This window comes from Macrotis lagotis, chromosome 1, assembly GCF_037893015.1.
Source record: "Macrotis lagotis isolate mMagLag1 chromosome 1, bilby.v1.9.chrom.fasta, whole genome shotgun sequence".
NCBI classification, from domain to species: domain Eukaryota; kingdom Metazoa; phylum Chordata; class Mammalia; order Peramelemorphia; family Peramelidae; genus Macrotis; species Macrotis lagotis.
Window position 1 is genome coordinate 599,575,108 of NC_133658.1, and position 25,910 is coordinate 599,601,017.

At 39.2% G+C, this 25,910-nt stretch overlaps 2 protein-coding genes across 7 annotated transcripts in view; one reads left to right on the forward strand and one right to left on the reverse strand.

The window, feature by feature from the left end:
- LIMS2 (LIM zinc finger domain containing 2) overlaps nt 1-25,910 on the forward strand; it is a 93,503-nt gene that overhangs the window by 55,398 nt on the left and 12,195 nt on the right. For all 4 annotated transcript variants that reach the window (XM_074214924.1, XM_074214923.1, XM_074214925.1 and 1 more), the window contains 2 exons: nt 21,753-21,902; nt 23,763-23,913. In XM_074214924.1, coding sequence (XP_074071025.1) covers nt 21,753-21,902; nt 23,763-23,913 — 301 coding nt within the window. The remainder of the gene's footprint in view (nt 1-21,752; nt 21,903-23,762; nt 23,914-25,910) is intronic.
- GPR17 (G protein-coupled receptor 17) lies at nt 487-25,275 on the reverse strand. 3 transcript variants are annotated; one of them, XM_074214926.1, is made up of 2 exons: nt 24,961-25,275; nt 487-2,343 (listed from the first exon to the last, which is right to left on the reverse strand). In XM_074214926.1, the coding sequence occupies exon 2, from the start codon at nt 2,307-2,309 to the stop codon at nt 1,293-1,295; it is 1,017 nt and encodes a 338-aa protein (XP_074071027.1). In that variant the 5' UTR covers nt 2,310-2,343; nt 24,961-25,275; the 3' UTR covers nt 487-1,292. The 3 variants fall into 3 exon arrangements, 2 of the variants coding, with proteins under 2 accessions (XP_074071027.1, XP_074071028.1); XM_074214927.1 differs by lacking the exon at nt 24,961-25,275 and adding an exon at nt 5,433-6,095; XR_012474123.1 differs by lacking the exon at nt 487-2,343 and adding an exon at nt 16,118-16,191.

Below are 25,910 nucleotides of genomic sequence, written 5' to 3' on the forward strand. Positions count from 1 at the left end.
GAGTAGAAGGACAAAGGAGATTTCTTGGTAGAAAGTGAAGAGAAATTTTATTAAAACAACATGATACAGCTTCACACTTTAAAACTATGCATATTTATAATCATCATATACAAGTTCAAAAAAAGGAAGATCACTGTACAAATGGAAATCAGGGGAGTAGGGGTGAACTTAACAGCTAGAACAGAGTGAGGAGAGTACACAGACTCCCTTGGGTTCACTTGGGGATTACAAGGGGCTGGAAAGAGGCATGCTCAGTAGGGTCACTTGATTTCCTGATAGAGCTCATGTATTTCATGTTCTTGAAGTCAAATGGAAGTGAGCATGCATCCTGTTTAAGGCATCCATGATCCAGGTCATGGTTTTTCCTCCCCTGCCCAGTTCTCAATCAAGCTGGTCAGACCAGCTGCAGGGCCTCACATTGAAGTACAGGACATATATTGGGAAATTGTAAAAAGATTGTCAGAACAAGTTTTGAAAAGAAGAATGTTTAGGAGTTGTTTTTTTTTTTAAATGGATCAGGAAATCTCTGGAACAGAGCTAAAAGTTGTCTCCAATTGGTTTAGGCTACACATGAAAGATGCCTTCTGGGGACTAGCCTGACTTGGCTTCTACAGTCCAGTTGTAACCACTCACCAACTATAATCCACATTACTGTGTTAGTTAAACTAAGCTGGTAATGTTTATTGCCATGGACCTGATAATGTAAATACTTCACATTTCTTCCCTTGAGCCTCCTCCTCTTCCTCCACCCTCACCTCCCCTCCAGATATCAAAATAGACATTTTAAAGGAACTCTCTCTTTCACTCAAGTAATTTTCAGATCATTTTCTTGGACTCTCTGGAGAGTTGCCTCCCCCACTCTTGCCTCGACATAATAGAAGGCCAGTAGCTTAGTACTGAGCTAAGAGAAAGACTTTCATTGTTCTCTAATTTTCATATCCCTCCCCCCCTTTATCTAGGCTGAGATCATTAGAGTATCTAGTAACAGTAAGTTAGCATAGTTGAAAATTTTTCTTCTGAGGGAGATGGAGTCTTGGTTTGATTACATATTAGTCCTTGCTTTTCAGAAATGTAAGAGCTTGTTAGAAACTGAGCAACAGGTAAAGCTGCTGTTGGGTGTCCTAGAAGGTTCTTAGTGGCCCACTGGTATTTGAGTCTGTTTTCTCAATGGGGTAGATGTTTTGTATGGAAGAAGATGGATTCTTCTTCTTTGACTTGTGGAGAAGTACCTTCCAATAGAAGACACATATGACTACCACAGAAAGCTAGCATCTTATGTCTGGATATCACTTTCACAGTTCAGATTTAGCACTTAGGGAGCTCTCATTTGTCTTTCCCTCAAAACTTGGTGGCAGGGTCATGGCCCTTTTGCCACAAAGCAAGTTACACAAAGCATCACGAAACTTCTCAGCCACAAAAAAATACATGACAGGGTCCAAGGCACCATTGAGGCTAGTGAGGCAGGACGTGATACGGTTACTGAGGGCCAGGACCCGCTGAGCCTCACAGGAGGCCCGGGTGCCATCATACTGGAGGACATAGATGTATCTGTTGACATGATATGGCACAAAACATACCAGGAAGATCATGAGCACCATGATGATCATCTTGATGGCTTTGTCCTTGAGGTGTTTCTCCACCCGGTGGCCACTGCGCAAACTCCGAATGATCAGCAAGTAGCAGGTGACAGTGGTGACGAAGGGGAAGGTAAATGCCACGGCCAAGGATACAAGAGCGTTCCGTGAGGCTTTCTCTCGGTAAAGCTGCAGGCAGACGGTTGTGCTGTTCACTTCCACTGTCTGTGCGCTGACCAGCAGTGGGGCCATGGCCACAGCCACCACCACCCAGAGGAAGGCACAGGTCAGGTGGGCATAGAGAGGCCTGCGGAGTTTGATGGACTTGATAGGGTGCACAATGGCAAGGAAACGGTCAACACTGATGCATGTGAGAAAGTAGATGCTGGCGTACATGTTGAGGTAGAAGAGGAAGCCGGTGAGGCGGCATGGGATTTCTCCAAATGGCCAGTGGTTTCCAGAAAAATGATAAACAAGTCGGGTAGGAAGTACCAGCACAAATGATAAATCGGCCACAGCAAGATGCATCAGAAAAACATTGGCTGGGGTGCCCGATTTTTGGTCCCGGATAAAGAGCCAGAGGGCAAGTGTATTGCCAACAAAGGCCAGGATGAAATCCAGAAGATAGAAGGAGGCAAAAAGAACATTTTCCAAGGGTGTTTCTTTGCCACATTGCTCAAAAGCATCCAGGGAATTGTTGAATTGGTTTGAAGGGTCCACTGCCAGGCTTTTCATTCTCCAGCTTAAGTTGGTAGTCCAAAGAAAGATCCTGAAAAGAAGCGGAGGATCAGGTGACAAAGTAGTTGACAAAACCAAATGCTTTCTTTGTCTGGCACAAGGGGGGGGGGGTGTCTAAATTTAGGATGATCCCAAAGGTTTGTAGATCAGAGTTTAGCCTTTTAGAGGACCATAATCAGATTCAGGAAATTCCCAGCAGTCTAAAGACCCATAAACAGAAATCAAATGAATTCAGAATTCAAGTTCAGCTCTGGAGATTTATGGAGAGGTTCCTAGAGAGGGCAAACCCCATTTCATGAGCTTAGTAGTGTCTGAGTATCTTGGGGCTGCCTTTGTTAGTTCTGGAACATTAATTAGATAAACAATTCCATTGCTGCAATTACCTCTTTAATGAGGCTTATTGATGCCCAGACAAATTTGTTTGGGTGTCACAAGAATCTTTTGTTACTGAAATTCTCATATATACAATGCTTCATTTAGGACCTCTGCCTTAGACTGAATTAGGATGGATGGGGGGGGGGGGGGGTAGTGTGTGAAGAAAGAAAGGCAATGTTTGGCTCACAGCCTTACAAATAATCAAGCACTCAATCATGGTGAGCCTGGGCCCAGGAGTCAAGAATGCCGAGTTCATATATTTTACTATCCAGCCTATATACCCCCTGGGCAGATGAAAGAAAGAAAAAAAGAATGAATGAATGAAAGACCACATCAAACATAGTCTAAGCTTTTATTCTTCTTCCTTTTAATTCATTTAGGTTAAAAGATCTGCTTAAGACAAAATTTCCAAGTTTCTGTGGTTTTCTAAGTACATACAAGATTTTGCCAATTTGCCAATTCTTTCCAAACTCATGGTCAACCAGCCCTCCTTTGAATCTGTTGGAAGAAAGCTTGGTGATGATACCAGGCACTTAGGTGGACAGAGCACTGCATCTGGGGTTGGGGGAGACCAGAGGTCAAATGTGGCCTTGGACACTTACCAGACATATGACCTTGGGCAAGTCACTTAATCTCTTCTACCTTAATCCACCTAAGAAGGAAGTGGCAAATCATTCTACTGTATTTACCAATAAAAATCTCATGGTGTGCTAAAGGATTCATGAGGTCATGAGGCATTGAACTTGGTCGAATAACAACTAGTTATAATTAACTAGGATGTTTATCCTAATAATGTTATGCAAATCTGGTATTACTATTTTTAAAAATTTTTTTGCAAGGCAATAGGGTTAAGTGACTTGCCCAAGGTCACACAGCTAGGCAATTATTAAGTGCCTATGGCTGGATTCAAACTCAGATCCTCCTGACCCCAGGGCCTGTGGTCTATTCACTGGGCCATGTAGCTGCCCAAACCTGGTATTACTATTAGCAAATTTATTCTCTAGGGTCTTCTCTGGCAATGAGGCAAAAGTATTAGACTTGAAGTAAGAAAGATTTGGCAGGAATTTTACCTTTTACACATACCCACTTTGTGACTCTGGGCAAGTCTCGTAATCTCCCTCCCTTTCAGTTGCTACATCTGTAAAATGGGTATCATAAAGCTTCATGGGGTCATTGTGAGAATCAAATGAGATAATATACTAAAGTAATTTGGAAAAATCTTAAAGTGATATATAAATAGCAAGAGTAATTATTGTTGTTTTTGTTTTTGCCAACTAAAAAAATACAGTTGTCATACACTGTTTTTATTAGAAAAAAATATTAGAATTTATTAGAAAAAAATTACTAGAAAAAAAGAAAAAATTTATTAGAAAAATGCTGATAACTCTCCCCTGATGGTTGCTCATAAGGACATAAAAATGCTCTCTCAACTGATAGCAATATCTTTCTAATTTCCAGTAAGCAGTTTGATGATAATAAAGTCCTGCTTTTGTCCTTATTCAGAAGACAGTTCAGCAGCTCTCCACCTCTAGTGATACAAGCAGAACAAAGAGAACCTCCCAGGCAGTCATTGGCAGAGTTGCAGAAGAGGGTTTTATCTGTTTCTTGCAACCATCACCACCTATGACTGTTTTCTGCACCATTAGTTCATCCCTTTATAAGAACTACACCCACAGCTGCCCTCATTGTCCTCTTTTGCTCGCATGCCTCAGCTGCCTCTCCAAGATTAGAATGGGAAAAAGAAAAGAAACTGGAGAAAGAAACAAGCTCCTTTTTAACCCCATAACTTTCCAAGTCATCTTGGATTCAAAGGTCCTGTTCAGATTTAACTTGTCAGAATTGGGACAATCATGGCAAAAAGAAAAAAAGGTTTTGCCTGGGGCTTCCCCCTACCCCAACGCCAAGAGCTCTTATCTTTTTTTCCATGAAGTCCCTTGATATTACATGGCCAACTCCTCTAGAGCTTCACAATGTATGTGCCAATTCACAACACCATTATAAATGCAGAAACTCTATTTAAAGTCACACTAACAAATCAATCATTTATTAAATATTTAATATATCAGGTACTTTGAGATATATAGGTATATATGTGTATTTATGTATGTGTATATGTATATGTGTTATCTATTTGTTTTTTTTTTAAGAAAGTTGGGCTTATGAGATCCCTTTTAATCCTTAACATTTTGGAAAAATACTCTCAAGATAGATCCAGTGTGAAAGTGTTAAGAGGCTGATGGTGGGACCTTAAAATTTAGGGAACATCACCATATCCTGATTACTATTGGTAGTATTGCTAGGAAATAGATATTATATACATGCATATGTTTGTGTGTGTGTTTGTGTATATATAAAAACACAAGTGAATTTATTCCTGTCCTCAGGGAACTTAAATGCTCTGTATTATATCCTAGAGGCACAACTGAGCTTCTTGTTCAAGGAAGTGATGGTCATATTTATGTTAATTTAGCAATTGTGTGAAAGATAGGTTGGAGTAGGGAGAGATTATAGGCAGAAAGATTAATTAAGAGGTTAATATAAGTGTTTAGACAAGAGGAGATAATAACCTGAATTAGGTCATGACTGTGGGAATGGGGTGAAGCAGTTGGATGTAACAGGTGGTGTTGAGAAACAGTTGACAACTGTTTGGATTTGTAAGATAAGTGAAAATAAAATAAAGTATTAAGGAGGGCAGATAAGTAGTTCCATGGATAGAGCACTGGGTTCAGAATCAGGAAGACTCACCTTCATTAGTTCAAATCTGTCCCCAGACACTTACTAGGTGGTTGTTCCTGGGCAAGTCACTTAATCTTGGTTGACTCAGTTTCCTCATCTGTAAAGTGAACTGGAGAAGAAAATGGAAAACTTCTCCAGTATCTTTGCCAAGACCCAAATGAGAACATGAAGAGTTGGATAGGACTGAACAACAAAAACAAAGGATGACTCTCAGTGTGCAAACCTGATAATTGCAAGAATGTGGTACCTGTAAGTTTAGGAGGAAAAGATGTTGACTTTTGCATATATTGAATCTGGAAAATGGCTATGGAATATCTAGGCAGAGATATCTAACCATCAGTCAGAACATATGCATCAGAATATCTGGTACCTCTGCACAGTCATAAGATTCAAATTTAGAGCTGTAAAGACCCTTAGGTCATCAAGTCTGGATGATTTTATATCTGGATTTTTTTTACAGATAATAATAATAATAATAATAATATTTATATAATACCTACTAAGTGCTTTACAAATATTATTTCACTTCATCATCACAATAACTCAGGAAGGTAGGTACTTTTATTATCTTCATTTTAAAGATGAGTGAGCAGAGTCCTGGAGTGGTTAAATGACTTGCTCAAGGTCACACAGTTAAACATCAGGGACCAAAATTGAACCCATTTCTTTCTGACTCAGTTTATATGTAGTCCTTAGTCAGCAAGACTATGTAAGGCACTAGAGCCTGCAGAGTCCTGTGATGCTATCTGAATGACTTGTTCTAAGTGTGAATTGTATAGACTGGTAGAGTGGAGTGGGCTTAATGAGCTTTGCCATCCTTTCAGAAAGTCTTGTAACATTTCAGAGATGTTATTAGATATAATACTCTGTATTCCTTAACTCCTAAATTAAAAATTCTTAATCTCTTCTGGTCTCTCCCCTCCCCCCAATACCATTCTCCTCTCCTTCCCAAACCTGCTTACAAGAAGGAGAAAAGAGTCAGTGATAGTATTAGACTCTTACTTAGTGCCAGAAAATGCTAAGTACAATGAAATCTGTCAAAAAACCTAATTTCTTCTGTGCAATTTCCCTTTTCTTCTCCCACATCTTCTAATTCTGATGACTGCTGTCAAAGCAGCAGATGACAGACTGTATGATAGAAGTCATTCCTCTAAGCATATGGATTCCTTTGTGGGGGAAGTACTTCCAAGAGAGAGTCTCAATCTGATTTTGAGAGAAGGAAGCAGTTTGAAATAGTGGAAAAAAACACTCACCCTGAGAGAACACCTAGAACTCTGGATCTGCCACTTAGCATAGGCAAATCATCTAACCTCAGTTTCATTATCTGTAAAATAGGAGGGCTGGCTTCATGATCGCAAAGATCCCTTTCAATTCTGACATCCTGGCAAAATCCTCTCAAAATAGTTTTTGTTATAGGAATAAAAAGGTCCAGTGTAATAACATTGGGAGGTAAAGGTGAGTCTTTAAAATTTATCAACATCACTAATAGCATATATAAAGTTCCTTCTATGTATTGTACTCTATGCTAAGAAATCTACAAATATCTTCTCTTGATCCTGGAAGTTAGGTGCTGTTATCCTCATTTTGCAAATAACTGAGGCAAACAATTAAAGTGCTTTGCTCAGGGTCACAGTTGGTTAATGTCTGAGACTTGAATTCAGATCTTCCTGACTCCAGATCCACTGTTCCAACCTAGCTACCTACTGTATGCATTTATACAGTATAAGTAACTTCACTGTCACTGATGTAACAGAATTCACTATAAGGAAGAACCATCTTGAACCTGAATGGGGGGGGTTAGTTACTAAATTAGGTAGTTTGACCTACAGATGACATAAATTTTATAATGTTATAGAGGAATTCTCACATATATGTATAAAATAATAATTTCAATAATGTTATATGCCCATATCACGTGTTTATATGAAAAATAATTAGCATGTGATGCCATAAACAGTGATTAGAATACAACCCTCTCCTCCAAATTTTTTTGGGGGGGTTAAAATGAAAGCTGTTCATCATTCTGTCTTTCCTGAAACAACATTTGCTATTATTTGCTGTTGTAAATTAGATACCAGTATAGAAAATTCCAGTTAATTTCAGTGAATTTCTTTCCAAATTACTGTTGGAAGTTGGGACATAGAAGGAAATGGTAAGGGAGCATGACCAAGTTAGATTCTTTCCTTTTAACACATTGTCTCAGAAGTCATTCTGAGAGCTCTAATAACATGGGGCAAGAGGACCAGGGCTATAAATCAGAAATGACTCGAGTCTTGGCTAGGTTACTTACCAGTTGTGGGAACTAGAGCAAGGCACTAGAAGCTCATATTTAAATGGGAATAATAATACCCACCTTGCCAACTTTATAAGGTCGTTGTGAGAATCAAGTGTGATTATGGGAGAGATCTCTGAGGAGGGCTCCTTAGGGGTCCTTTTGGTTTCAAGGATTCCCTTGACTATCTGATGAAGTCTATCTTTATATGGTTAAAATATAGGATTATAAAGGAAGCTGATCATATTGAAATAGTAATCAAAATATAAAAAAATTATGAATAGCAAGTTAAAAACCTTGTCTTAGATGAATACTTTGTAGAGAATCACAGAATCTAAGTCAGAAGGGACTTTAAGGGATCATCTTAATCATATCTGAAAAGAAATTCTATTTATAACATCTTTGACACTGGGTCATTTAGCTTCAGTCTGAACACCTCTCAGAGGGGGAACTCACTATCTTCTAGGGCAGCACATTTCATTTTGAGATAGCTCTGATTATTAGGAAAACTATTCTTATATCTGGATGAAATCTCTCTGCATCTTCCATCTTTTGTGTGCTGCTCTTAGTTCTGCCCTCGGGAACAAAGCAGAATTAAATAGTTATCTTTTCTCTAGATAACTCTTCAAATACTTGGATGCAGCAGTTATATAATCTCCCTATCTACCACAAAACTAATTCTCATACAGGACACATTTTCTCCAATTTCCTTATCATTCTAGTTACCTCCCTGATGCTTTCTAGTTTGTCATCTTGCTTCCTAAAGTGTGGTACCTAAAAGTCAATTATTTCTGATGTGGCATAATACACTAGGATAGAGTGTAGCAGGACTATCATCTTCTTAATTATGAACATGATATGCCTTTTTATTACAGAATAATACCAAGTCAACCTTCTTACATGGCACACTTTTAATACATATTGAACTTAAACTATTTTTCATATATGCAATTGTCTAACCATACCTCATATCCTACACTTGTGAAGTTAATTTTTTGAAACTAAAGATCTTGATATTCATCCCAAATCAATTTCATCATTTCAGATTCAGTCCATTATTCTAATATGTAGAGACCTTTTTGAATCTGTCATCCAATATGTTAGCTACCCTTTTCCCAACTTGGGGTTATCTATGTATTTACTAAGCCTGCATTTATGCCTTTATCTAAGCCACTGCATTTATGCCTTTATCTAAGCCACTGAGTAAAAAAAAATGTCAAACAGTACAGTGCCAAGGATAGATTCCCTGAGGAACCCTCTGGAGACTTTCCAATAAGCTGTGAACCCATTCCTAATGTGGACCCATTCATTAATGACAGCTCCTTGAGTCTGATCCTCTGATCAGCCTAGAATTCCCTAACCACGTTATCTATCATCCAGGTGAGACCCATCCATTATCTTTCCCTTTTCCAAAAAATGTTCTAGTACTACTTGCATCTTCATATTTTTTTTGCAGCATGGAGCACAGCCCAGCACTCTGAACATTGTATCTCTAGCCAAAAAAAATTACACTTAAAATTTATGGTCTGATAATTCTGTTTCCACTAGTCAAAGGGAGCAAAGGTTCATTTTGAAGGGCTGCCATATGCTTCATTAATTCAATATGAATATTCCTAAAGGAACAGTCCTTGATCCCATCAATAATTGCATATGTTCATATGGACAGTTGGCTTTCCATGAAAAACACATTACTATAGTTTATGGTAATGTTTAGAAACATAACTCTGAATAGAACTATGATTATGGGGGCACAAAAAGACAACACAAAATAATGTTCAGTTAAACACCTTTTTATTGAGCACATACTGTGTGCAAGACCTCATGCTAGGTGCTGGCAGAGCGGAGGTATCCTTGCCTTTGGGGAACTTTGGGGTAGGCAAATGACATGGGGACAAAAATGACCATTAATACCAATTTAAAAGTGGTCAGTAGGGGCAGCTAGGTCACTCAGTGGATAGAGCACGGGTCCTGGAGTCAGGAGTATCTGAGTTCAAATCCAGCCTCAGACACTTAATAATTACCTAGCTGTGTGGCCTTGGGCAAGCCACTTAACCCCATTGCCTTGCAAAAAAACTAAAAAAAAAAAGTGATCAGTGATTAGGAGAAATGGACAAATGATTGCTTCTTGGGAGATTTGGAGAAACTAAAACATTTTTATTGACAATTCATATTTTTCCAAACTCAAAATGCTTCTGATGACAGAGTGGCAAGCACTTTGAGGAAAGCACCAGATACCCTAGAAGTTATTCTTTTGATTTTTATTAAGCTTCTTTGCTGCCCAATTACTGCCCCTTCTGGCTCAGAGGTAATTTTCCTGAATACTGGGAAAGTTACAAAGTTACAGCAGGGAATGAATCAAGAGAAGAGAGAATATGAGGCTGGAGGGAAGGAGTAGTACTATAATCAAGCATTGGGGACATATAGGAAGGATGCTGAGAGGCATGGGAGACATTTTAACAGAGGACATATGGGATTCACCTTTTTGTATTTATGTATTAAAAGAGAGAGACTTCCCCCCCCCTCCCCAGTTTCCTTCCCCTTCAGTAACATGGGGTGGTGACCAGTGATCTCAGGCTAGGGACATCCCCGAGCATGTATTGGCTTGTATAGTACAGCTGTAATGACAGAAATAACAAAAACAACAGCTGGCATGTAGACAATGCTTTTCATGGAACTTAGGTTACTGCCACATAGAAGACCCTCAATAAATGCTTTTGGATTTACTGATATGGGGGATATGCCATAGATTTAACAATATGTCTGAGGCAACAAAAGAGACTGTCCCTAGATTTGTTTTTTTTAAGAACTAGAGAGACAATTGTCTTTATGGTCATTAAGAGACAACCTGTCTAGGGGTTGAAAAACAGGCCCCATCAATAAGGGATTGACATCAAGAGTCTGCCTGTGAGATACTAAGAATAAATTAGAAAGTTTCACCTTTTCCTGTCTTAGGAAAGTGAAGTCCATTCCACAAATCACATAGTCATCCAGTATTTTAGCTAATGGACTGAGAGCTTAAGATAACAGCTGTCAAAATTCCACATCAACCCAACATGCATCCCTTGGGACCCTGGGGTCCTGGGGACCTCAGTTCTACTCTTGGCCATGCTCCAGACTAGCCATGGGAAAATGACTTATTCTCTCTGACTCCTATTTTCTTCTTCTGCAAGATGAGTTTGAACTAAATAATCTCCAAGTAGAGAGCCCTTTTTAGAGGGCCTTGAAGTTGGGAAAAATCAGGGAGGTCATATGGTCTAAACTTCTGCTTAGTCAACAGCCAACACCCTCCACACCATCTCACCCCAGCAAAAGCAGGAGGTGTCATCCTAGTCTGCTTGAATAGAGTGAGCTCTCTATCTTCCTTCCTATTCGTAGAATCTATATCTAAAACCAACCCTACTAAAACAGCAGCCTCTCACCTTACTGAAAAAAAGGAGCTAGGGCTGAGATAAGATTCCCTTGTGGATCACTTCTTCTCTTTGGGCTGAATTCTAGACAAGAATGACTCAGAAAGATGCTACTGGAAAGACTAACCTCACACTTCCTTCTTTGAATGACTCACTCTTGAATTTTGACTTCAGTACTTTAAAGAAGCAAAATAAACAGAGTAGGGAAGGAGGATTAGATTCCAAACTCACCCCCACACCACTTACTTTACTCCTACTACTTCCTTCCTACTAGTCACTCAAAAATCAAGCTTTTTAGTAAGCTGGGAAAACAGAAACTGAAGCCTTGTAACAGTCTGTGTCTGCTTTTAAGCTTCTTTACTGGTCTGAAGTGGTCCTGCTGACCCCTATTAGCTCTCTGATGAGAGAATAGCTTCTTCCCCTTTTATATGTTTGTGTTTATTACCATTCTCTGGCTATACTCTAAGACATTGCCCAGCTTTCTGATTCTTCCTTGGGGGACCTGATATTGCAGATATGAGCCTCCTGCTCTAATCACTTCATATCTACTTCACTATCAAGAAAAAAGACTTGGGTGTGATTGTATGAAAGGTTAAATGAATGGGACTTCTTTATTTCTAAATGTAGCCTTCCATACCCCTGGGTCTATTTATAACATTTATGTTTGCAGTAAAATCGCATTGGTCATGTTGGAGGTGAGCAGAAGTATGAATAATCCAAGAACCTGAGCTGAGAGAAAAGTGATTGATTTTTGGAATGAGTTTTGATGTTTTAATAGCAAATAGACCTTCTTAATAGTACCTTCCTGTAGTTTATTCCTTGGGCCCATCCTCATATGGGTGGGGTTGGGAGAGAGAGAGAGAGAGAGAGAGAGAGAGAGAGAGAGAGAGAGAGAGAGAGAGAGAGAGAGAGAGAGAGAGAGGCAGAAAGAGGACAAACAGAGAGAGACAGAGACAAAGAGAGCTATGTGATAGGGGAAAAAGAACAAGGTAGCTGATCAGTACAATAAATGTAAACACATATGGGGAACAGGCAGGTACCTACCTGATGTGATTTTCCAGGTGACAAGAAAAGCCTTCTACCCCAAATATCTGCCTCCCTATTAGTTTGTCAGAGTATTTGAAATTCACCCTTATTGATTTATTTTTTTGGATTTACAAAGGTACAAAATTCGGTTCCTGAACACTTTTTAACTCCTTCCCTCCACCTCCCATCTGGATTAATTTATTTATTAAACCATTTAGGATTTAGTGTGATTTTGTTTAATGAGATGACTTTCTTGAAGATAGGTGAGATGAGGCCACTGAACCCATGGGAATTTTGATGGGAAGGGAAGTAGGAAGGAACCATTTTGGAACAAACTGCCTTTAGGAGAGTAGATCTTGGTGAAATTCCAAGTTTCCTGCCTCATTTCCCTCCCCCCCCCATAGGGATTAAGAGTGGCTAGAGTTGGAGGCAGCTCGAGAAAAGAAGTGAGAAGGCACTAGGAACAAAACTATGAGTCTTGCTTCAATTTTAAGGACAGACCTTAACGTGCTATGGAGGACAATGTTCCGTACATAGAGTATCAATAACTTTGAAGAAATAAAAATTCTTTTGTCCTACCACGGATGGTTTCCTTCTTTCCTCATTGCATAGACTCAGACAAGGAGTTATAGAATGTTGCCATGCAAAAGGTCTTTGGATATTATCTGGAGAGAGGAGAACTCTGGATGGGCAATCAGAACCAAAGTTCAAAGTGAGGCCTTGCTAGTTTCTACTGATGGACTAAGTAAGTGTTCTGTAGGACCCTTTCGGTTCAAAGACTATTTTTGCAGATTTGAGTTCAATGGCAATTCATTATGTTGCCTGAGGTCACACAATGAGTTGTCAGATGCCAGAAGACATTGTTGATATTGGGGAATAAATCTCCCTTAAACGGCCCAGAGCTAGAATTGGGGAACTCAGGAGCCCACACATTCTGGAGGCAGCTATGTATGTGACAGTAGTAGCATCTGAAAGGAAAATGGCAAAAATGAGCTAACTGAACAGGGAATTGCCTAGAGGCATTGCTCCTAACTCTAGGCTGTGTCTTAAAGTAACAATGTAATTCAGAATCACCATTTCTCATCTCAGTCCTGCTGCTGGTGTTAGAAATGCCTAGGAAATCCCTCTATTCTTCATCTAGCCTTTAATTTATAGTCTTGCAGCATTAACTGTGACATTGAAAAGTTAAGTGACAACTAAAAATAAGGTCTTTCTGACACTGATGCCAGTTCTCTATCCACTATACCACATTGCCCTAAGAGTGATTTGTTCTAAAGATCATATATTATTTAATGCTCGCATCAATTTTTATTATTCTTACCAGTACTATGACTATATCTTTAACAGCAACTACTACTAATATTATTACTTTTACTGCTTTTACTTTTTACTGTTGTTTAGCATTTTTATGGTGTTTGAAAGTTTGTGTAATGCTTTTACAATTATTATCTCATTTATTCTCTCAACAACCCTGGGAGATAGGTGCTATTATTATTCTCATTTTACATAAGAAATTGAGGCAGACAGAGGTCAAGTGACTTGCTCAGAGTCTCACTGCTAGTTAAGTTTCTGAGGCAAGATTTCAACTTGGGTCTCCAGGTCCAGGACTGCATCCACCCTTCCACAGATCTGTAATTGGTAATGAAAGTGTTATAAGACAGTCTCTATCTCCAAGGTGCTTATAATTTAGGTGGAAATAAGACATACTTCATTTATAAGAAATTTCCTTCCTCCCTTTTTGAAGTGGTGGAAAGACTACAGTTTTTTAACAATAGAAATGTCAGACTTGGGCAGCTAGGTGGTGCAGTGGTTAGAGCACTGGTCCTAGAGTCAGGAGAACCTGAGTTCAAATTTGATCTCAGATACTTAATATTGCCTAGCTGTGTGACCTTGAGCAAGTCACTTAGCCCCATTACCTTAAATAAAATTTTTTTTAAAATGTCAGATTTTTTTAGATGTAAACATTGGTTAGTTTGGTCATTATTACTCCCCCCCCCCCACTATTTTTTTTATTTTTGATTATTAGGGATGGCTCTTTGGGAGGAAGAGCAGGAAAGAATTTACTTGGGAGTAATGATGTAAAACAATAAGTATCAATAGTAATATTTTTATAAAACTAAAAAAGGGGCATGCTTCAATGATCTCTGTTCAAGTATGGGCACTTTTCTCCACTAATGTTTTTTAAAGAGCCATTATTAGTGATAGCAGAAGGAAGGAAGGAGAGAAGGAGAGAAGGAGGGAAGATGGGAAAGAAGGAAGGATGCATGAATGGATGGAAGGAAGGAAGGACAGAAGGAAAAAAGAAAAGGAGGGAGGGAGGGAAGAATGATGGACAGTGAGACTTTCTAGATCTAGCTAGGTTAATTTGGGGTAGCAGATATACTGTCCCATGCTTGAAGCAGGTTTAATATCTGTCAGTTTGCATTTTACTGACAATGGCCTGTGTGTACCCAGGTCACCTCCCCATGATGCTAAGACATCAGGAGGAGAATTTCTGCAGAAGGATGGTGGGTGGTGGAAAAAACATTTATGAAAAGATAATCTAAAACAGAACATGGTCAATTATCAAATAAGTGGTTAAGTTTGAATCTTTTAGACAAGATGACCAAAGAAGAGCATGAGAATTTCCTATCCTCAAAGCATTTATGTTATTCTAGAAATTGAATATTATTTTTTTATTCCCACTTCAAAGACTTGAAAGCTGGGACATGAAGAGATTAATTTGCTGAAACCCATATTAAGATTACAGAGTTTGTAAAAAGCCTCAAGAGGTAATCTGGTCCATTCCCTATGCCTGACTGTGGCAGAACCAGAAAAACAGCCAAGGATGATTGAACTCTGGCATATGATAGAGTGTTCTAGCCCCTTGTTCTGGCTTCCTTCCTTATTTCAAATGGCTTGGAAATCATGAACAATGGATGAGTGAATTTCTTAGGTAGCTAATTACATCCGTAAAGGATATAAATGTTAAGAATCTCATTTTCGTATCAGGAAACTGCTAAATTAAGAACTAGAGTTCTGAACTATAGCCTGGGATCCAGTTCTAGGGTTTTGAATAGCTAGTCCATACTGATCCCCAAAGGCAATGTTTTGGGTTTGGTTGTTTTTTTTTTTTTTTGGTTTTTTTTTTTTTGATGAAAATCCTAAAGTCACAGGAGAAACTGCTTGAACCTGACAGCCACCTTGTGGATGTTATGGCATTATTCAGGCAGTAAGGTGAAAGTCTAGGAGAGTAAATGTTTAAGGCATATTTTTGCCTTCTAAAAACATTTGTTTAATTGCATAGCATCTTCTTGGGGGGTCTGGCAACAAAAGAGTTGACTCTTGGCAGTTGTTGCCTTCCCAGGCCACCAACAGTCCCTCGGGGTTGGGTTGTAACATGGAACTTTGAATGATACAAAATCTGGTTAACTAGGAACACTTTAATTGAACTCAGAATTTCACACTTGAGTGATGTCACTCTTGAAGTGACCACTGAGTTGGGGAAGTCAAGACTATTTTTGTTTATTTGTTTGTTTTTAAAAGATGAACATATTCCCAAACATCTCATTCTTGTTATCTAAAGCAAGGAGAGGTGTGAGGATGAAAAATCTTCACAGGTTTTCACAGATGTTCCTCTGGATCTGTGGAATGCACCTAGGCTTTCTGCCAGCCCACTGGATAAAGTTAAATCTGGAGGTGAGGTAGCCTGTTAATTAAAAGACTGGCCAAGAACCAGTCCTACAAGAAATAGTTATGGATAGGTTAGGCTGAGATTCAGAAAAACCAAGAGTTAAACTATCCAAAGGACCTAGTAGGGAAAAAAGCGGTCCTACTAAAGTGGAATCTCCATACAGTTTATATTTTGTTTTTGCTTAGGAAATGAAACTATTCCATCATCTTTAATTTCTCCTTCCCTTCCAGTTCTGCTTTCATTCTTAAGTTTTGACAGCCTCATTTCTTTGCACTGGGGGGTCAATGTTCTCCCCTCTTTCTGTAAGTCCCCCTTACCTCTAACAGCTCCCAGGGAAGAAGGAAGAGGCTCAGGAGTGGAGTCCAGTCTGTTTCTCTGATGCCAGCAAGTCTGGGAGAAGACAAGAGTCAAGTGGAATCTGCTGGGGGGTCCTCAGGGAATTGCAGCAGACGGGAGGGTCAGCTGTAGGCTCAGTGAGGCTTGGAGGAGGGAGCCCTCGTATATAAAGTAGGCAGTTAGCCCGGACTGGATATTAGCAGCTCCTTCACGCTGCTGGGTGGGAGGGAGGGAGGGAAGGAGTGGGGAAGAGAGGGAAGAGAGGGGGCCCATTGCCCTCTATGAAAGATAGACTTCATCCCCGTAGAACCCTTGTCAAGTAGGGGAGCTCCTCCTGCTTTTCTAATATTGATGAATATTCCACTGTGCTCCCCACCTCCCCCTTACTCCCCCAGAGCCAAATCCTTTCTGAAGCCCCTGTCTTGGATTTTCTTGAGTCTGTGTTATTGTAGGAGGGATAGAGAGGTTGGGGGCTGGATGGAGGGGTGAATCTGACTGGTATTAATAGAAACAACAGGACATTTCAGAATGGGATAATTCCATAATAGTGGGAATGGGGGGCAAAGGGGCTGGCTACCATGGCAACGAGTCTGTGCTTCTAAGACTGCACTTGGCAGGCAATAGAGGGGGGTCTATGGGGCAGCAAGAGAGTTTGTGAATGGGGAGGGGGTGATAATAGTCAGTCAGTGGGAAAAGCTGAAGGGCCCTTGTTTGGCCAAATGAGAGGGGACTCTTTCAGGACAGTTGCTGTAGGGTCCTTGTGTCCTGCCCTGTATAATTAGCCTCCATTAAACAAAGTTGAATAAAATTGATGCCTTTATCTAGAGATGAGCACAGCTGCATACTTCCTAATAATAGGGTGCTGTCTACCCTTCACAGGCAACTTGGGCCCAGTCTGGGAGTTCCCATTTTAGAGAAATAGGATGATCCATAAAGTCAGCCCCAGGACTCTCTTTGCCCTAGCTCTCTTTGATGGTGCCATCTTAGGAGGGTTGAAAGGGCAGGCAGTGTGTCTTAGATGAAGTTGGAGATATGTGTGTGTGTGTGTGTGTGTGTGTGTGTGTGTATGCGCGTGTGAGACAATGATTTTTTAATTCATCCAAGGGTTGCTCTCTTGACCAAGACTTTCTCTTCCCTCTCTGGCCACACAGATGATAAGTAAAATATCCTCTTTTCAAGCCTAAAAGAGTTTTAAATCCAAAACAAGTTCAATTAAAATTCCTTCTTTATTCCAGTAGTGAGACTAATTTAAAAAAAAATTATTCTAAATTTAATGAAACCCTCCCTCTTTCCTCCTTCCAACTTCCCCAAACATTTCAATGTGAGAGATTACATTTTTAAGCTTTCTTCCCAAATCTTGGATAAGGACCAGAGAACAGCACTAAACATTACCTTTAGCAGGATGAGAATATAATTGTTTTTCTTGCCCTTTAGAGTTTTCTTTCTATTTTTGTATTGTTGAGGGTGTTCAGGTGTCTGAGTATGGACACAGAAGTGTTAGAAATAAGTGTTCACAGACAAGAAAGTTGAAAAATTCTTTGTAAAAGAGACAGGGAACCAGCCACATAGCCCCTCTGCTAGTGACCTCTGCTGGAAACTTTTTGTAATTCCAGAAACAACCATCAATTAACCAACAAAAATTTAATGAGCATCTATAATGGCCCTGGTCCTGTGGGGAATACCAGATATATGGCTCTTAGCTTTGAGAGCTTAGTGATGTAAAACATACACCCCCTTTTTTTGACTGGGTAAAAGAGAATATTCTATACTTCATTTCTTCTTACCTAGCCTGGATCAGTGAATAGGCATTACCTTGGTCAAAATAAGACCTATTAAAGACCTTAGATTAAAAATGCCAAGGTCTCCTACTGCATCCAGGACTATCTCTAGTCATCTGACCCATATCTGGTTACTGGACCTAGATGATTCTGAAGGAGAAAATGAGACTGGTGACCCCCTCACTCAAATCCAATTGACTTGCAAGACATGGCATCACCTCTCTGATGTGAACCTCTTCGAAAAGGAAGGACATACAACAACATTGACTTAAAATAATAAGAGAACAATGTGTTTATTATGTAATGTTATTAATGACTAAATTGTGAGATAGGGACAATAAATACATAGGAATTTAGAAAATTAAACTAGTGCTAGTTTAGTTTAGTGCTAGCAATCATTGAAAATCAACATTTTATAGCAGAGAAAGGATTTAAGCTAGGCCTCAAAGGATAGTTAGGTTTGAACAATAATAATTAGTCAAGAAGGAACTTAGGTAAAATGTCTAAAGTTGAAAATAGACTTTGCTTCATCATAGGATCGTGGATAAATGAAATGGCTCTGAGAGACTGCCCTGTTCAACAACTTCTGTTTATAATTGAAGAAACTAAAACCCAGGCCCTTGCCTAATGTTACAAGTAGCAGGTGGGGCAGTATTTGAATCCAGGTTTCCTGATTCCAGAATGAGCAATATTTTATTATATCACACTGCCTCCTTTACTAGAATATACTATATATCATCTTACCCAGCTGCATCATTAATTTAACAAAAAGTTGGCAGATGAGGAAGCTGAACTTATAGAGTGACTTGCTTAAGATCACACAGTAGGTTAGTGCAGAGCCAGTGTCCATACTCCAGTCTTCCAATTCCAAATTTGGATTATTTCTCATGATGCCCTGCTGTCTACCACTAGCAAGCCAGATGGTAAGTGTTTTTTGAACTGCATAGTTAGGGCAGCTAGGTGGCACAGTGATAGAATGCCAGCCCTATCAGAGGGACCTGAGTTCAAATGAAGCCTCATACACTTATTAGTTATATGACCCAGAACAAGCCACTTAAGCCTCCTTGTCTCAGTTTCCTCATCTGTAAAATGAACTGGAGAAGGAAATGGCAGAATCACCTCATTATCTTTGTCAAGAAAACTCCGAATTGGGTCACAGAGAGTCAGACACAACTGAACAATATCAAGTAATGTAAAGGCCACAGTGAGAGTAGCCCCAGTAGCAACTGAAGACTTGTATTGACTGCATGCTGAATCTGAATCAATGAGACTATGGAAGCCAAGAAAGGATCAACATTTAAAAAGATATTATGTTTACCAGGACTAGCAAGACAGTAGAGCTGGTGTACTCTCCATTGGTCACAACAAATCTGACTTCCTTGGCTTCCTTTAAGTCCCAACTAAGATCCCATTTTTTTTCGAGAAGCCTCTCCCAATCTCTCTTAATTCTAGTGCTTTCTCTATTATTTCCTATTTTTCTGCAAATAGCTATATATATATATATATATATATATATATATATATATATACATAAACATATATGTATATGTATATTTGTTTGCACGATATCCTCCCCCCCCCCCTTAGATTATAAGCTCTTTGAGAGCAGGGACTATCTCTTATCTCTATTTGTATTTCCAGTGCTTAACATAGTGCTATTAAATGTTTGATTGATAGATTATTGGATTTCTTCTAGGTGATTCTCTTTAGGGCTCTATGAGGGAGAACTAGAGACAAGGAATGTTAGTTACAAAGAGGCAAATTTAAATTTGGGATAAGAATACCCTCCCAATGAGTTATCTAGAGGTAGAATGGGCACTTTGGGGAGTCATGGGCTCCTACTTGCTAGAAGTCTTCACACTTAGAGGCAGCTATGTGGTGCAATGAAGAGAGCTCTGAGCCTGGAGACATAAAGGCCTATATTTAAATGATCACTAGGTGTGGGATGATGGAAAAATCATTTAAGTGCTATTTGCCTCAGTTTCCCCAACTGTATAACAATAGCACCTGTCACTCAGGGTTGTAATGAGGATAAAATGAGAAAATACTTGTAAAGCACTTAGCCCAGTATCTGAAACACAGTAGGCAATTAATACAAACCTCTTCTTCCTTTCAAAGATATATTTTAGAACAAGGGATCTTAACCATTTTGTGTCATGGATTCCTTTGATGGCATGGTGAAACTTATAAACCCCTTTTCAGACAAATGGTTTTAAATGTATAAAATAAAATTATATAGGAGATATATAAATTATATAAAATTATATATGGGAAATCAATGATATTAAAATATTTATTTATATCTGAGAAGGAGCCATCTCATTATAAGCTATGAAAAATAGGTATTATTGTTGAGTCAATCTGGTTGTGTCCTACTCTTTGTGAACTCATTTGTGATTTTCTTGCCAAAGTTATTGGAGTGATTTGCCATTTCCTTCCTCAGCTCATTTTACAGATGAGGAAACTGAGGTAAGCAGGGTTAAGTGACTTGCTCAGGGTGTCACAACTCATTAGTGTCTGAAGTCAGATTTGAACTCAGGTCTTCCTAATTCCTGCTCCAGAGCACTATCCACTGTACCACCTATCTAATCCTAGCTGCTGAAAAATAGGTAGAGGAATTTAAACTTGGTGGAATAGGCTATTGTTAACTTAGTTCTTGATCAGTAGAGTGGCATGATGGAGGTAATTTTTTAGAAATTTCATAACTAGTCTTTTAGTATGTTTTGGACACCCTTTCTACCTGATATTATTTGTAGTAGTTGGATGCTAGGAAGTAAGTCTATGGAAAGTGAGGAAGATTCCCCACCACCACCACAAACACAGTCATATGTATATGCATATATATATATATATATGCACATATGTGTATATATATACATACAATATACATATTTATTAGTGGAAGTTGCAGGGTGTTTCTGAGAGGACCATTTGCAAAATATTACTTGAGGTTAAGAAACCCAGAATTTAAACTACAACCACTATTTTTGTTAGATGTTCACACTGATTTTTTTTTCTCTCACATTCAAGGGAAACAGTTGTTGTTTCACACTGAATAGTGTTAGAAGTCATTTCGAGATTATTGGAATTCTCTAATAACTTTGTAAGGAAGTTTTTAAATGTATACTTTTATATTTGACTTTTAAAATTGGTATAAAAATGAACTAACATTCAAAAACTACTTATAGTATGAAAAATGAAGTTTTTTTCATTATCCTTTGTTTGCTTCTACTTTTCTTATTTAGTCTGTTTCCTTTTTGCATGTTTATATACTTTAAAAATTGTTTTTATTGTAAAGACATAGTCTATATATCTACAGTTCTGAGTTTGCTTTCTTTAGAAAAAAAGCTAATCTTGAGGAATGGGAAGTATTTAGAGAAGATAGACATACTTCACTTTTTACCAAGCCTCCAAAGAAAGGAGAAAAAATTATACTTGATTTGGGCTTCTTCCAGCTTCTTGAGGAAGCAAAAGTATTATTCAAATCTGTGGACTTCAGGGCTTGAAACAGAACCAAAGATTTAAAGTTGAAAGGAAACTTGTTAGGGGATGCCCAGTCCAAACCCTTTATTTTACAAAAAAAGGGAAACAACATCCTAGAGAAGTTTAATGAGTGGCTCTTGATCTTGTGTAATCAGTAGGACCAGGCGGTGAACCCAGGTTCTCTGGCTCCAAATACAGTCATCTTTGTCTTGTACCATATTGTCATTTCTCAAATGTTTCAGGCACAAGTGATATTGGAAAGACCTAGAAGACAAGACATAAACTGGAAGGAGTGGAGCCTCAGGAGAAGGCAGTTATTCATGTCTGACACTGCTCTGTTTAATCCTCTCTCAGACACCTGTGTAGACCCTGTCACAATCGGGAGAAAGCCAAGGGCCTGGGCAAGTACATCTGCCAGAAGTGTCACCTGATTATTGATGAGCAGCCTTTGATGTTCAAGAATGACTCTTACCATCCAGATCACTTCAACTGTACCCACTGTGGGTGAGTGCCCTGGTGGCTGGGGGAGTCTGGCAAGCATACTGTTAGTCAGGGTCTTTCAGTCTAAATGGTAGAAACAACCAGTTATCTTAATCACTTAGAGTTTGCTGAACTTCCTCTTTGTAGTCTGCTTTGCACTCCACTCTGGAGTTCCCATGGATTAGTGGGTCAAAGAAATATTTCTCCTGTTTTAGAAATGAGTGAGTGCCACTGAATTTGCTCAGGTTCCTGTCCAAATTTCTAAAATCATCTGAACTTGGTTTGCTAGCAGGTAGTAACCAAAGCATATATTTTTAAAGCAAAACATTTCATTGGGGGGCGGCTAGGTGGTGCAGTGGATAAAGCACCGGTCTTGGAGTCAGGAGTACCTGGGTTCAAATACGGTCTCAGACACTTACTAATTACCTAGCCGTGTGGCCTTGGGCAAGCCACTTAACCCCATTTGCCTTGCAAAAGAAAAACCCTAAAAAAAAAACCCCATTTCATTGGGATGTTAAAAACTGGCAGAAGAATATAGAGTCTGAGATTCAGGTCTCCTCCCTGAGTGAATATTGGAGGAATCAATAGGGAGCAATCCCTGGGAAGATTCATACAAAGAAAATGGATTTGAGGACCAGGTGGGGAAAGAAGGGGAGAGAGGGTGAAGATTCAACAATGCAGTGTCCACCTTCTTGTTGACCCTTTAGCTGTCATTGTGTTTCTCAGCTCATGTTTAACAACCTGCGAGCAGATTTTGTGGATGGTTCTATCTCCCTATGTCTACCTTTCCCAAGTAAATTCTTATATTGGTTACCACCATGAATAAGTCCCAATGAATGATTATTCTTGGCATTATGAAAGTTGTAACTGGACAGACATATTTCTGTTTTAGCTCCTCCTCTGTATCCCTCTTTGTGCTAAATGCTATAGGGGATCAAGAAAAGAAGGCAGAGCCCCTGTCTTCAGGGAATGTACAGTCTGGTTGAGGATGCAGGATCAATACACAAGAAAAATATGAAGACAAGACTTTTTAGCTTCAGACTTCAAAAGATTTCATCAGTGTAGATGTTATCTCCAAAGTGGATCAAAGCTTCCCCATGCCAGAGCAGATGTTATTCATGAGTTTTTTGTTTTTGTTTTTTTAGATTTTTCAAGGCAATGGGGCTAAGTGGCTTGCCCAAGGCCACACGGCTAGGTAATTATTAAGTGTCTGAGGTCGGATTTGAACCCAGGTACTCCTGACTCCAAGGCCGGTGCTCTATCCACTGTGCTACCTAGCTGCCCCATTCATGAGTTTCTATGGCCAAAATGATTCCTTACCTGGTGGCAAAGCCTCTGATCATGAGCCTTTCTCCACTAAGCCAAGCTTATCCTTGGGTGATGGACATAGAGACCATCAATGGACCTGTATCTGAAGGCATTCCATTCTGCAAGGACTCAGCAGAGCTAACTGGTATAGCCTTTGAGAATCCAAAGTCATTTCCATGCCACAATGAGCCTTCTTAGTAGGACTTGAGTGGAGAATACCAGTCCTAATTAGGAGAGCACAATGCATTTTTTTTTCCTTTTAAAGTGTACTTTGTATGAGATTTTATGGAATTGTTTATGGGATTTTATGGAATTGTTTTTTCTATTTACTTTTCTATTTGCTATTTACTTTGTTCTATTTAGTTAAAAGAATTCTCCTCCAGCCAGCACATCCTAAACGGTGAGGTAGGGATGGGGGATGGTGAATTTAGAGGATCTGAGCTCTTAATCTTCCTTCTGCCTTATATTTCTGTTTTTGGAAGAATACCCAAAGCTATCACAGTCAGAGTCAGGAAGTGACCACTGGCAAGGCCCAGTGTATCTTTGTTCTTCTAAGACCCTATATTTTTGTTCCAGAAAGGAACTGACTGCGGAAGCCAGAGAGCTGAAAGGGGAACTTTACTGCCTGCCCTGCCATGACAAAATGGGGATTCCCATTTGTGGGGCTTGCCGGAGGCCTATTGAGGGCAGGGTGGTCAATGCCCTAGGAAAACAATGGCACGTGGAGGTGAGTCTCAGTCATCCAAGGTCTAAAATGTAGGAGAACTCTATTATAATGGCTAAGAATCACTCACTGATTCAACTGCACACAGATCTTCTTCATTTACACTCACAGATATGAATTAGCTAGGATTCCTCATCTTTCTCTTAAAATCTTTTCCTTCTCCTAACTTCCCCATTTTATTAATAGTACCATCATCTTTCCACTGATCAAGCTCAAAACCTCAAAACTATCTTTGACTTTTCTCTTTCCTTCCTCTAACAAATCCAGTTTTCATGTCCTCTCCAGATTTTACTGCCACCATGCTAATTCATATGCTAGTTATATGTAACCTTAACAAATGCAGATAATTTAACAGGTTTCCATTCCTCCAGTCCCTCTTTTCTCCAATCTAGTTCTCATTGTTAACAAAAATAATCTACATAGTGCCCAGTTGCCTATAGGGGAGAACAGACTCCCATTTATAAGCTTATATCTATGTCCAACATAACTTTTCCATAAGATACCATAATATTCCAGAGTCACTTTATTCCATACCCTTTCATGTACTCTTTGTTTCAGCCAAATTGGACAAATAGATATTCCTCGATCTTATTTTGTCCTCTTCTGCCTCTTCAACTGTTGAAAGTTTTTTTTCATTAAGGCTTAATTTAGGTATCCTGAAGTTTTCTCTGATTCTCTAGTTAAATTATTTCTTCTATTTCTAAAAATACTTTATCTCCAATCCTCCTTTGTCATTATCATAGTCTATCTTTTTTCATATTTGTATATGCAGGAGACAGGATGGATCTCCTAGTGCACAGCTGCCCCATGTTCAAACTACTCTGTAACTTACATTATTATAGTTTACGAGCCTTCATGCATGGGCTTACTTTTAAATGGTCAATCAGAGACATATTTAGCTCAAAACAAATTATATGATATATTAATTTTGTTATTCTGTTAATCTTGGGGTACACCCTTCCATAAATATATAGAGTTGGTTTGGAGGGTAGATACCCAGAGGAATAAAAAAAGGGAGAGAGACAGACACCAGGTGACAGGGGAACTCACGTTTCCAATGCTGCATTGATTGCTTTGGGTTGGTTTTGCTGACTTTGTCCTGCTTCGCTGTGGTTGTGCCTCCAGTTTCTGGCTTGCCTGAAATCCCTGGGTAAGGATTACTCTTTTAGCTTGCTTTTTCAGAAAAAGTATTGGAAGATATCCTCTCTAGTTGTGTTTCTTCCAAGTATAGGATTTTAGGTCACCCATCTCCAGATTAGAAGATTATCAACCTAGGTGAAAAGTTCTTTAGAACAAAGAGCAGTCAACCTAATTAGCAGAGCACTTATTTAGGTTTAACCTTTAGACTCTTCCTGATTTAGGACATGTTTGTCTTGGACGGGGGCAGCTAGGTGGCAAAGTAAATAGAGCACAGGACCTGAAGTCAGGAAGACTCATCTTCCTGAGTTTAAATCTGACCTCCGACACTTATAGCCAATATCACCCTGGACAAATCACTCAACCTTGTCTGTAAACTGAGCTGGAGAAGGAAATGTCAAACCACTCTAGGAAACTTTGCCAAGAAAACCCAAAGTGGGCTAAATCACAGCTTGATAGGCTCTATCATCTTAAGTTATAGTGATTTTCCAGTAAATTTCCTGAATTTTCATCTCCTCTGGCTAGCCTAGTTATTAGGCAATGGTTATTTGCTTTAAAATGCTGAGGTTCAGAATATCCTAGTTTTTAAACAGTAAGTCCTGTTCTCAGGAGAAGAAAAGTTATGAAAGCTTGGGGTAAGGAAGGAAGGGTGTGCAGGATATAGTTTCTGATGTCAACTCAGCCAAATTCGTGGCCTTTTCATATGCAGACATTCCCAGTCTGAAAAGATTTTTTTTTTGATCCACACCTTTACATCCCACAACAAGATGTTAAGCAATGGTAATACACAGAAAAGCAAAAAACAAAAACAAAAACAAAAATATAACATTTCCTGCTTTCCAGGAGTTCATTGTCTAATGAGT